Genomic DNA, 13,011 nt, shown 5'->3' on the forward strand with positions numbered 1-13,011 from the left:
CCCCCCTTGTTTTGCTATTATTTGAAAAGGTGAATAACTGTCCTTTATTTACCCGGTTTCCCTACTCATGATTTTATAAACTTCTATGATGTTCCCTTGGCCATCAATTTTCCAAGTTGAAGAGCCTTAGCCTGTGTAGCCTATCATCATAGTAAAGATGTTTCATTCTCTTTATCATTATTGTCACCCACTTCTGTACCTTTACTAATTTTGCTATATCTTTCTTGAGATGGGAAGATCAGAATTGCACACAATACTCAAGGTGCATTCACGCCACAGCTCGGTACAGAGGCAGTCCAATTTACTTCCTCACATGCTTTTTGCTTCAAATGTCCTTGAAAATAGTTTGTATTATTAATTTATGCCTCACTGGAAGCATTTCTTCAAAGTTTCTCTTGGCCTATCTAACTGCTGTTTTACATCTAACTTGCCAGTTAGCTTGGAGAAGAGATGGCTGAGGGGGGATATGATAGAGGTCTTTAAAATCATGAGAGGTTTAGAATTTAGAAAGTTTAGGTTTAAAATCATGAGAGGTTTAGAATTTAGAAAGTTTAGGTTTAGAAAGACTACATGAAGTCAGCAAGTAGCACATTTAAAACCAATCGGAGAAAATTCTTTTTCACTCAACGCACAATCAAACTCTGGAATTTGTTGCCAGGGGATGTGATTAGCGCAGTTAGTGTAGCTGGGTTTAAAAAAGGTTTAGATAAGTTTTTGGAGAAGTCTATTACCTGCTATTAATCAAGTTGACTTAGAAAATAGCCACTGCTATTACTAGTATCAGTAGCATGGGATATACTTACGTTTTTAGGTACTTGCCAGGTACTTCTAGCCTGGATTGGCCACTGTTGGAAACAGGATGCTGGGCTTGATGGACCCCTGGTCTGACCCAGTATGACAATTTCTTATGTTCTTAGGCCTCCCAAAGTTGGGCATTCCAAAATTTAAGCACACAACCCTGTGCCTGATCAGCTCCCAAAAGGTGAGTACTTTAGCCCAGATTGTGCATACAGGCAAGCTCGTGTCGAAAACAGACGCTGTTACCAACTGGACACCCAAGCAGATGTCCAACTAAGTGTCCAAAAGCTGGGTGCACAATTTGGACTCACAGTCAGATGCACTTGCACCAACCGATGGGCCTGAAGAGGGCAGCCTATCGCACAGGAAAACATGCGAAAACGGCCACCATGGCCTACCACTCAGCGCACAGAGAAAAGCCTAAGAGCGGGGCCTAGCTCAACCCGCCAGGCTACCCAAGTTCCTTAACTTCCTTTGAGAACGGGAACGAACGAGACCGAAGGAGGAAGCCCTAAAATAAATCCTCCTCTTCTAATCTATATATATATTTTTTCTAAGCTTTACCTGAGCTCAGCCCATCCTGGAGAGGGCATATACCATCACTACTGTGCTCGGCTTCCTGCACCTGCTGCCTTTCAGCTGTTTCAACAGCTAAGTCCACGCCAGTTGAAAAACCAGCTACTGGACCAAGGCAATCATCTGAGGTACCATGGAAATCACCTCAGGAATTCTCAACTGGGGGAGGGACCATTTGGTATCATTGCAGGCGTGCAAGGCAAATTAAATGTCCTTCTGTCTCCTTCTAAAACTTGAAGCAATTCCCAGTAGGGAGATGCACATCCACCATCTGCTGAGATGGAGAATACTGGCAAGCTATCACTGAAGGAGTACATATACTGTGACGTTAGTTAGCTCCGTCTCCATCTGCTGGTAGTGGTGCATAACCCACTGGTTCTGAATTCATCTGTCTGGACACTATGGGGTAGATTTTAATAGCTGCCATGCACGTCCATGTGTACGTGCTACCAAGCGGGCACACATGGTTGTGCCGATTTTATAACATGCGCACACCAGTGATCCCCAGTGGGAAGAAAGGGTCAGCAGTGATATCACCAGGCACCTTGCCCAGTGCCATGGGAGCAGGGGACAAAGGAGCAGAAAATTAGAATTTAGGGCACACTTTGCCAGATTATAGCTTGGTCGGCACCCCAGCATAGAACAGCTACAATCCTAAACCCACTGGACCTGAAAGGTCCCAAGGCTCCCACCTTGATACATAGTTCAATAAAACGGTAGCACCTTATATTTTTGTGTTTGTTGACCTTTATTTCCAACAAAGACAACAAACTACTATTCATTTTTTGTCTACATAACACAGTTATCCCCTGAATTTCAGCACACACACACACACACACTAAAGGTGGAATGTCAGATTAATGAGTCCTTGATCATATTTTTTTCACAATGCTCCTTACCAATTCAAATTTTAATTTATTCAATTGTTTAACATCTCCATGGAGCAATGTTGTAGTAGCATTTAATTCTGCATTGAAATAAAAATCAAAGCAAAGAAAAAAAAAACCCCCAGACAAACTGAAATTACCACTTCAGATGACAGTCTGGTAACTTCACATAGAATGACTGAATGTTTCTAAAAGAACTTAGCAAGCAAACAGTGACATCTTGTGGGAAACCACCACAGTTTTTGTTTCCGTACTCTCACAAGCTAGATTCTAGACTATGAATATTCATGATAAAATTACTTTTCAAGTAGAACACACAAATCAGGCATAATACCATTTGGTAGAAATCAGGTTTTATTGCTTTAATAACCAAGAAATAAATGTTTTTATTAAATAAAAAGCAGATATAAGCATATTGAAGAAAAAAAAATAAATGGGAAGGCAGTCCAAAGGGTTCCACAAAAATCTGTTTAAGGACATTAGTCTATGAATAAACTTCATACACAGAGAATAATAATGGTTCCAAGGGTATATTCTCAGGCACTAGAGTGGGATTTGTGTATGACAACACACTATCAAAAATGGAAGTCTGATGGCTAGAGAAACAGTCACACTTTCAAAATAAGTACAGATGGACTGGAAGGTCAAGAGTCCTGGCATCATGCATAAAATAACTCCTAAATTGTCCTTGATTAAAGAAAAAGATAATCAATATAACTTTTAAAAAATTAATATGCAAGTATGTAAGATTATTTCCTGCCTCCCTTAGTTGACAATATTCTTTGTCAAATAATTTGTTCAATGCATTAATTGAAATATAGCACGGTGAATAAGAAAACCAAAAAAATATCCTGTATCACAATACAGTACATAAATCTGGGACAGGACCTTTCAAGCTGCATCTCATTATAGGGCACATATACAGATAGTAAAGATTGCAAAAGCTGTACTCAACAGAGGTCCAGGGTTTAGTTCAGAAAAAAAAATCTACTAATGGAAGATGAAGGATTTTTCTGCCATTACACGAATAAAGGGTTTATCATTTTCTTTTACCTGAGTAACCTAAGTAAACAGATTACAAGGCAATTTAAACATTTCAGCTAGTGTGAAGTTTACTAGACGCCTTTATATATAGAAATGCACCAGGAACCACTGGAATGCAGTTTTACAATTAGAAAATGGACAGGAAGGTTAAACATATTATCTTTGAAGTCCTATACAAATTATTAGCTGCGATGGAATTATGCACAGAAGAATTATAGGTTTTGTGCAACTTGGCTTCAATGTGCATTTGAGGAACTGCTGTCAATGTTAAGAGACCGCACGTTTGTAAATATGTACTGGAGGCATAAACAGAGTACAGGAAAGAGGACAACAGCTCCTACAGTAATACTGTGCTATGTTGACATCAAAGTCCACAGGTGTACATCAATTTAAATAGTGCATATTTATCAATGCTCTGTTGCAGAGTTATACATACAAGCAAGCAGCACATACACACTAGAGCATGTACAGCTTCTAGACTTTTCTTATATTGTGTAAAGATATGAGTGCTTTTATAGTATGGTGTTAAGGAATGATTTTGCTGGAATTTAGTAATGAACAATTACAGCATATTCAATACATTTCAGAGCTGATTTGCAAACAAATAGTGCAGCAGGAATAATTCCTTTCTGATGGCATTAAGTACTAAAAGTGCTTACAATCAATAAAATAAAATTAGGTTTAATATACAATCATATAATGATGGGGAAAGTAAAAAATATTAAGGTGACAAAGAAAATTGTATTGGTTGTTAATGTGGTGACTCTCAAAAGTAACAGAATCACCCCACAAATCAGGAGTGTCCTCTTTTGTGCTCGGCTTTAATTCCACTTCACATTTTGAACTTTTCTGCTAAAAGCCCATCACAAAACTGCAGTCACTGAAGCAGGGCAAGGTGTAACCCGAGCGTATCCCAGCTCAAGTTAACATGTGTAGAAAACCGTAGGCTTACAACTACTTCTATGAGGTAAGCTTGGAATAACTTGGAGGAGAAAATTTGCGCTTCAAGTACTTGATAATGTAAAGTGGAAGACAGCTTACGACAGTGATGGCTGATACTTTCCACAGGAAGGTCACAGTCATGATAAAGGCAACATCTGCAGAAAGAGAGAAACAAAACAGAATTAAGAGTTAGCAAAATAGAAGATAAAAGGTGAATTTTAAAAGCCCGGCGCAGGCCAAAACCAGGAGATGTGTGCACAAGTTGGGCTGGTGCGTGCCCTGCGGATTTTAAAAGCCGCCCGTGTACGCGCGTATCTTCCGCTCTGCACACAAATTAAAAGTTCTACCAAAAGGGGCAGGGCGTGGTCTAGGCAGGGCATGGGTGTTTCTGAATTTCACACAGAAATTTGCACATAAATACCTATGCACACAGGTTTATGCTTGGGGCCCCTGCCGCATAACTTTACTTCTGCTCTGGACGACGTGTAAGTAATAAAATAAAGGTAAATAGGCAGATCGGCAGGGTTTTAAGAGTCAGGGCTAACAGGGGAAAAGAGAGGCAATAAAACTAGGTGAGGTTTGGAAGTTCTATTCCTTACCTGGGCGAACTAGGAAAACTGGTAATGCGGTTGGCATGCATGTCTTTTAAAATCCCCCCCTCTTATGCAGTAGAAGCGGCATTTGCATGCATAGGCGCATGTCCACATTAAATTGCACATACGTGCACGTAGTCAGGCTATTTTATAACATGTGCGCATATACGCACATGTTATAAAATGGCTGTGTCCCTGGGTGTGGGACGAAAAACGCATACACATGTGCGTCTGTTTAAAAGTTACAGACTAAGCGATAAAGATCAAAAATAAGCTTAACTCAACATAACCTAAGGCTACTAGATAAATACAAATGGGTCAATGTAATGTGTATATTTGATAAGATCATTGGACTGGACTCAGTCTTCTCAAATAGAGGTGAAAAGGAAATGAATGCGGATGAAGAGCTATATGCTGAAAAGGAGACATGGCCACCAGTGGAAAATCCTCCTCACATCCACAAAAACTATTCTCTCATCAGACACCTAAATCTCTCTCCAGTAGAAGAAATATCCCTCTATTTATGCGCTAATGGTCTGAATTTATAATAGGATTTGTCAGAACCTCCTTTTCTTATGTGTTAGTCAGCAAACCATATGGCAATGACAAGGACATTATCTACTCTGTTCTATCACTGCAAGTTAACAAAAGTAACCCAAAACATCAGGAAATCATTAAAGCTAGCCAATAATTTTTGTTGTTGTTAGAAAATATCCAAATATTGAAGCAGGTGTCCTAATTTTGGTTATTTTAAAGCTGAACATTTCATTCTCAGCACATCTTACATAAGAACATAAGATATACTTTACTGGGTCAGACCAAGGGTCCATCGAGCCCAGCATCCTGTTTCCAACAGTGGCCAATCCAGGTCACAAGTACCTGACAAGTACCCAAACATTAAATCACAAGCTACTATTGCCAATTAATAACAGTCATAGCAGTTTATGGATTTATCCTTTAGGAGCATATCCAAACATTTTTTAAACCCAGTTACGCTAACTGCTGTAACCACATCCCCTGGCATTGAATTCCAGAGCTTAACTATGCGCTGAGTGAAAAAGAATTTTCTTTTGACTTTTTTTTTAAATGAGCTACTTGCTAACTTCATGGAGTGCCCCCGGTCCTTCTATTATCTGAGAGAGTAAATAACAGATTTACATTAACCTGTTCAAGTCCTTTCATGATTTTGTAGACTTCTATCATATCCCCCCCTCAGTCATCTCTTCTCCAAACTGAACAGCCCTAACTTCTTTAGCCTTTCTTCATAGGGCAGCTGTTCTATGCCCCTTATTTTGGTTGCCTTCTCTGCACTTTCTCCAGTGCAGCAATATTTTTTTAATTTTATTTATTTTAGTTTTTTCTATACCGGCATTCGTGAGGGTATCACATCATGCCAGTTTACAATGAACAATGGAGTGAAAAAAGTAACATTGAACGAAATAAATAATAGTTTTATTTATTTTATTTAAAATAATAAAAAAAAATAAATCAATATCCTTTTTAAAATTTAAAAAACAAATAATTAAAAATTTTTTTTAAACTTTTAAAAAAATAATCAATATCCTTTTTAAAATGCGAAAAAAAAAAATCAATATCCTTTTTGAGATGCAGTGACCAGAACAGCACAAAGTATTCAAGGTGCGGTCTCACCATGGAGCAAAAACAGAGGCATTATGACATCCTCCATTTTATCTTCCATTCTCTTCTTAATAATTCCTAACATTCTGTTTGCTTTTTTGATTGAAGCACACTGGGCTGACAATTTCAATGTATTATCCACTATGACGCCTAGTTCTCTTTCTTGGGCGGTAACTCCTAAGATAGAACTTAACATTGTGTAGACACAACAAGGGTTATTTTTCCCTATATGCATCACTTTGTACTTGTCCACATTAAATTTCATCTGCCATTTGGAAGCCCAAGCTTCCAGTTTTGCAAGGTCCTCGTGCAATTCATCACAATCCGCTTGAGATTTAACTTCTCTGCATAATTTTGTCATCCGCAAATATGATCAACTCACTCGTTTTACCCCTTTCCAGATCACTTATAAATATATTAAAAAGCACCGGTCCAAGTACAGATCCCTGAGGTCCTCCACTGTTTACCTTTTCCCACTGTGAAAATTGCCCATTTAATCCTACTGTCTGTTTCCTGTCTTTTAACCAACTTGCAATCCACAAAAGGACATCACCTTCTATCCCATGACTTTTTAATTTTCTAAGAAGCCTCTCATTCGGGACTTTGTCGAACGCCTTCTGAAAATCTAACTACACCACATCTACTGGTTCAGCTTTGTCCACATGTTTAATTCACCCCTTCAAAAACATGTAGGAGATTTGTGAGACAAGACTTCCCTTGGGTAAATCCATGCTGGCTATGTCCCATCAAACCATGTCTATCTAAATGTTTTGTGATTTTATTCTTTATAACAGTTTCCACGAATTTTCCTGGCACTGAAGTCAGGCTCACCGGTCTATAGTTTCCTGGATCACCCCTGGATCCCTTTTTAAATATAAGGGTTACATTGTCCACCCTCCAGTCTTCAGATACATCGGATGATTTTAATGATAGGTTACACAGTTTTACTAATAGATCTGAAATTTCATTTTTTAGTTTTTTCAGAACCCTGGGGTGTATACCATCTGGTCCAGGTGATTTACTACTATTCAGTTTGTCAATCAGGCCTAGCCCAGTCTGCGCATCAATTGGGGGATGTGCAAATAAATTGGGCTTATGCAAACCAATTGTATTTTAAAAAGCATCCAGATACATGCATAAAACCCGCTGTGCGCACATCTGAAGAGTTTCCAAAAAGGGGCAGGATGTAGGTGTATTTTGGGCAGGGCATGGGTGTTTTGGGGCCTGGCCAAGAGATGTGTGCATAAATACTTATGCGTAATAAAAGGATCAGACCATTTAAGAAGGGTTTAAAGGGTCTGGGATACTATCAAACCAGGGGAGTTTGGAGGACCTAGTTGTTAACTGGGCGAACTGGTGAACTGGATAAACTGGAAATGGTGTGGACGCACGCCCCCTTTTATAATTCCCCGACTTATGCGGTAGAAGCGGGATTTACGCACCTATGTGTGACTTCACTTAAAATTTGGTGTACATGTGCGTGCGGCCAGGCTATAACGTGCACATATACATGTGTATGTTATAAAATGACCATGTATCTCAGCATGCGCCAGCATGTGCGCACATATATGCCCCTGCACACCGATTTGAAAGTTACTGTCATAGAACATTGTTTCTTGGTCCGTCTTCCCTTCTGAAATGGTCATACAATGTAACTGCACTGAAAAACTTGTTGTAGCAGGAATGGTGAGCTTTGGTCTTCAAGTGCCACAAACAAATTGGGTTTTCATGCTATCCAGAGTGGGTGTGCATGAGAGATTTGTAGGCAAATATATATTATGCATATTCATTGTGGTTATAATCAAAACTAGATCTGTTTGTGGCTTTTGACGATTGCTTTGGCCATCTCTGTGCTAGAATATAGAAGTGGCAGTGTGAATGTTTATGATGAGATAAATTCACCCAGCAAGCATGTATAACACAATAATGACAGGATAAAAATAACCTTATGTTGACCTTACACATATTTCCAATGCGCACATATGTTCTTCACTTCCGCATTCTTGTTTCTCTACAGATTTATGCAACATGTTTACCAGTGGTATTTCCTTTCAGCTAAGGGTTACTGGAATCTAATATTTTATATTTCTAAATGAAAAAATATACTAACCTGTATTTAATAGAAATCTGGGATGTCAACACAGATAACCTTTTGTAATATGACCATGCTAAATGGTACTGAACCATGGCTGTTGGGGGACACTCAGCTCCAATAATTGGCCAATGTTCCTTTTTCAGAGATCAATAATATTTCTCTCATACATTTATTTACAATTGTTTTTCTATACCTGTTCCATTTCCATAGAAACTGCTTCTCTTCCCCACCAATCACAATTTCTGCATGTCCTAGGAGCAATAAGTACTACATGTCTCCATGGTGATACAATATTGCTATCAAGATCGACATTTGTATTGCTTGTTTCCAAAGTGATTACATATGTTGATATCCTGAACATCTGTATCATTGCTTTAACAGCATGTTAATGCCCTTAATTTCCGGTATTAATAGGTCTTCAATGATGTCAAAATCTCTCTCTATGGTGAAAGTCTATGCTTATGAATACTGTTGCTAATAACTGATGATCTGCATAGTAATACTCCGTTTATTACTAGGAATAAGTGTCTCAATGTGGTCACCATGCAAAGGTAGGACATTAATTAATTGTAAAAGATGGCAGATAAAAACTAAAATGGCCCATCAGGACTGTCCAGTCATGGCAATTGGGTTGTAACTGCTTCTCCATGTAGGTTACATCCTCATTTTCTGTTTAGGGTTGTAAGTGCCACTCTGTGGAGGTTAACCTCATTCAGTAAAGTTACCATGGTTACCCCTAGTGCTTTTTTTCCATCCTTTTGCTACCAATGATCCTCTATGTTTAGTTGCGATGGAGAAGGTACAGAGATATAGTTGGTACAGAGATATAGTTGCGATGGAGAAGGTACAGAGAAGGGCAACCAAAATGATAAAGGGGATGGAACAGCTCTCCTATGAGGAAAGGCTGAAGAGGTTAGGGCTGTTCAGCTTGGAGAAGAGACGGCTGAGGGGGGATATGATAGAGGTCTTTAAGATCATGAGAGGTCTTGAACGAGTAGATGTGACTAAGTTATTTACACTTTCGAATAATAGAAGGACTAGGGGGCATTCCATGAAGTTAGCAAGTAACACATTTAAGACTAATCGGAGAAAAGTCTTTTTCACTCAACGCACAATAAAGCTCTGGAATTTGTTGCCAGAGGAGGTGGTTAGTGCAGTTAGTGTAGCTGGGTTCAAAACAGGTTTGGATAAGTTCTTGGAGGAGAAGTCCATTAATGGCTATTAATTAATTATACTTAGGGAATAGCCACTGCTATTAATTGCATCAGTAGCATGGGTTCTTCTTAGTGTTTGGGTAATTGCCAGGTTCTTGTGGCCTGGTTTTGGCCTCTGTTGGAAACAGGATGCTGGGCATGATGGACCCTTGGTCTGACCCAGCATGGCAATTTCTTATGTTCTTATCTCACACACTTTAGAATTCTCTTATTGCTTTTGTCTTTACCATGTCCTCCAGGAAGGGATTCCAAGCATCTACCACACTTTCTGTGAAAAAATATTTCCTGACATTGTTCCTGAATCTCCAGCCCATCCCTATCCCGGAGCTTTATATCATGACTCCTAGTTCTATAGCTTTGTTTCCATTAGAAATACCTTTCAGGTAATTAAAAGTCTGTATTGTATTCCTCCTGTCTCTCCTCTCCTCTAGGGTATACATATTTAGCTCCTTCAGTCTCTTATAGCTTTTGGTGTATATCTCAAATCATTTTGGTTGCCCTTCTCTGGACCACTTTTATCCTTTCTCTATCTTTATTAAGATATGGTCTCCAGAACTGAACACAGTATTCCAGGTAAGGCTTCACCAGTGGCCTACAAAAGGGCATCATCACTTCCTTTTTCTTTTTGGTTATGCCTCTCTTTGTACAGCCTAGTATCCCTCTGGCTTTAGTCACTACCTTGTCTCACTGCTTCACTACTTTCAGATCATCAGACACTATCACCCAAAGATCTCTTCCCTTGGTCCATGCAAATCAGTCCTTTACCTGCCGTCACATACTGCTTCTTTGGATTTCTGCCCTCCAAATATATGACACTGCATGTTTTTGTTACATGAACTCCCATAAGTCCCTGTTACTAAGAAGGAACTGGGGTGGGGGGGCTATATCTAGATGATAATTTTCTGACAGGAACTATCCTAATGCAGGAATGCAAAAAAGCAATTAACTCCTGATGCATCTGAGAAATGGGCAACACTATGAGTCTCCAATAGTGCTTAGGACACAAACATACAGAAACAGAACTATAAAATAAAATACTTTCTATTTATCCTCTGTTAAAATAACTTTCTACTTAATGGATCTTCACTTAGCTCTCATACTGGAATTACCATGTATGGCCTTCTGTATTTTATTTTATCCATATTTAATAACTACTTAATGGGTGAGAGAAAAATGTAGTTCCCTACACAGATAATTTCCATGTTACTCTTTTGTTGGGCACTGAATGTCACGTTTCATCTATTAGATCAGTCCAGGATGAGGCTTGTGCCCTTGTAGAGTGAACCAGGAAAGCTATTGTGGGCTGCTGACTTGACAATAGGCAAGCTGATGATATTGCCTTGATCTATCTGGCTATGGTAACTTTAGAGGCTGCCTACCCTTTTTGATCACCAGCAAATACCACAAACAGCTTGTCTGTTCTCAAAAAATGTTAGTTCCTTCAGGTACGTCAAGAGAATCTGATGTACCTTTAATAGTCGCAGATTGCTATTTTCTCCTGACAGCCCTACTGTTGAGTAATGGAAGGGATTCTGGTTAATTCACATGTACTGCTTATACTAGTTTGGGCAAAAATAATGAAACCAGACCTTGTGAATTTCCTTGATAAGTATATCTGCAGAACAGAATCTGTAACTCTGAAATGCATCTTAATGAAGCAAGATTTGTTTTCTTCTAAAAACGTCTTTAATGGATGGTCATTTTAATAGCTCAGCAAAGCCATCTGAAAAGGCCTTTAGCAACTGATTAAGATCCGACTGGGGCGCTACTGGACAAAATAATGGCATAATGTGATCCCTCACATCAAACACTCTATATTCAGATACACCACTACTAGGGTGCCTTTAACTCAACCCACATTGCAAGTGAACCTTGCTACCTGAGTCTTCACAAGTCCGAGTGTCAGCCCTTTGTTCAGCTCCATTTGTAGGAAGTCTAAGTCCATTGGACGAATGATGTTCGACATTTTTGAAGGCATCACACGAGAAAACGTTTTTGAACGTGATTAATGCTCTCCAGAGTCCCTGAAGCAGACAATTGATATCGAAACATGGCTGATGTCGGGGCAGGCGGCTCCGACTCACGTAGGAAGATAAGAGCAATCGGGTGGGCTTTGATGATAAATATAAATATAGCAGAATGATGAATGATGAATCTAGGGGTAAGCACAGAGACGGTCTCTGGCTGCAGGTGAAGAGGGCATTTGCCATCACTGCTGCACTCAGCTTCTTGTACCAACTGCCTTTCAGCTGCTTAAGCAGCTAAGTCCACACTGGCTGAAAAACAAGCTATCGTACCAAGCCATAGCTCTGAGGGACCATGGAAATCACCTCAGGAATTCTCATCTGGGGGAGAAACTTTATGGTATCACCGCAGGAGTGTGGGGCGAATTATTTTTCCCTTTTTCTCAAATTGAGGCAATCCCCAGTGGGGAGATGTCCATCTACCATCTGCTGGAGATGGAGAATACTGGCAGGCTGATGTCACTAGAGGGGGTTATATACTTTGACATCAGTTTACTCCATCTCTATCTGCTAGTAGGGGAGCATAAACCCACTTGTTCTGGATTCATCTGACTGGACACTAAGAAACTAATATTTTAGGTAATATTTAGACATTAAAGAAGCATGATACATTCAAGTTTCCTCAATATATAGCCTGAAAGGTACTTATTATAGCAAATGACCACTAAGTCAAAAGAGATTTTGGTTCAAACATATTGGCAGTGACAGATTTTGGCAGATGCTGTCCTTAGGCACTGACAGGGCCTGGTGTGCTGCCTCACCTCCCTGGCAAACCTCCAAGCCCTGCATTATCACCCCGTCTCTGCCTTGGACCTCTGCTTCAGCAAAACGACTTCACAGTGCAGTGAATGCAAAGGCTTCATTCCCTCTAAGCTTCTGTGTGGGAGCAGAGCCTGTAACCGCAGGTTTAGTACGAACACTCATTGCACTGTAAGGGTCATGTCCCTGAAGTGGAGATCCAAGGTGGGAGGAAGTTTGGTGGCAACAGGTGGGGATGCATTAGGAGGTCTGAGGCAGGATTACTGATCTGCAGGGGAACAGGAAATTTGCTGCCGAAAAATTTTGCTGACCTAGACAGAGGCTGAGTAGATCTGTGTGTAAACATAGGCCTGCATACTAGTACTACAGTGATGGACTGTAGTCCTAAGGCAGATGAATGTTTTGGGATTGGTATCTTTTTCTTAAGATACAATTACATAA

General features: G+C 39.7%; 1 protein-coding gene across 1 annotated transcript in view; it reads right to left on the minus strand.

The window, feature by feature from the left end:
* Positions 1 to 2,592: 2,592 nt before the first annotated feature.
* Positions 2,593 to 13,011, minus strand: part of ATP9B (ATPase phospholipid transporting 9B (putative)) — a 1,157,977-nt gene continuing 1,147,558 nt past the window's right edge. The window contains exon 30 of the mRNA XM_029590836.1: positions 2,593 to 4,402. Within this exon, the coding sequence (XP_029446696.1) occupies positions 4,266 to 4,402 (137 nt within the window). The 3' untranslated portion in view covers positions 2,593 to 4,265. The remainder of the gene's footprint in view (positions 4,403 to 13,011) is intronic.

This window comes from Rhinatrema bivittatum, chromosome 2 (assembly GCF_901001135.1).
Source record: "Rhinatrema bivittatum chromosome 2, aRhiBiv1.1, whole genome shotgun sequence".
NCBI classification, from domain to species: domain Eukaryota; kingdom Metazoa; phylum Chordata; class Amphibia; order Gymnophiona; family Rhinatrematidae; genus Rhinatrema; species Rhinatrema bivittatum.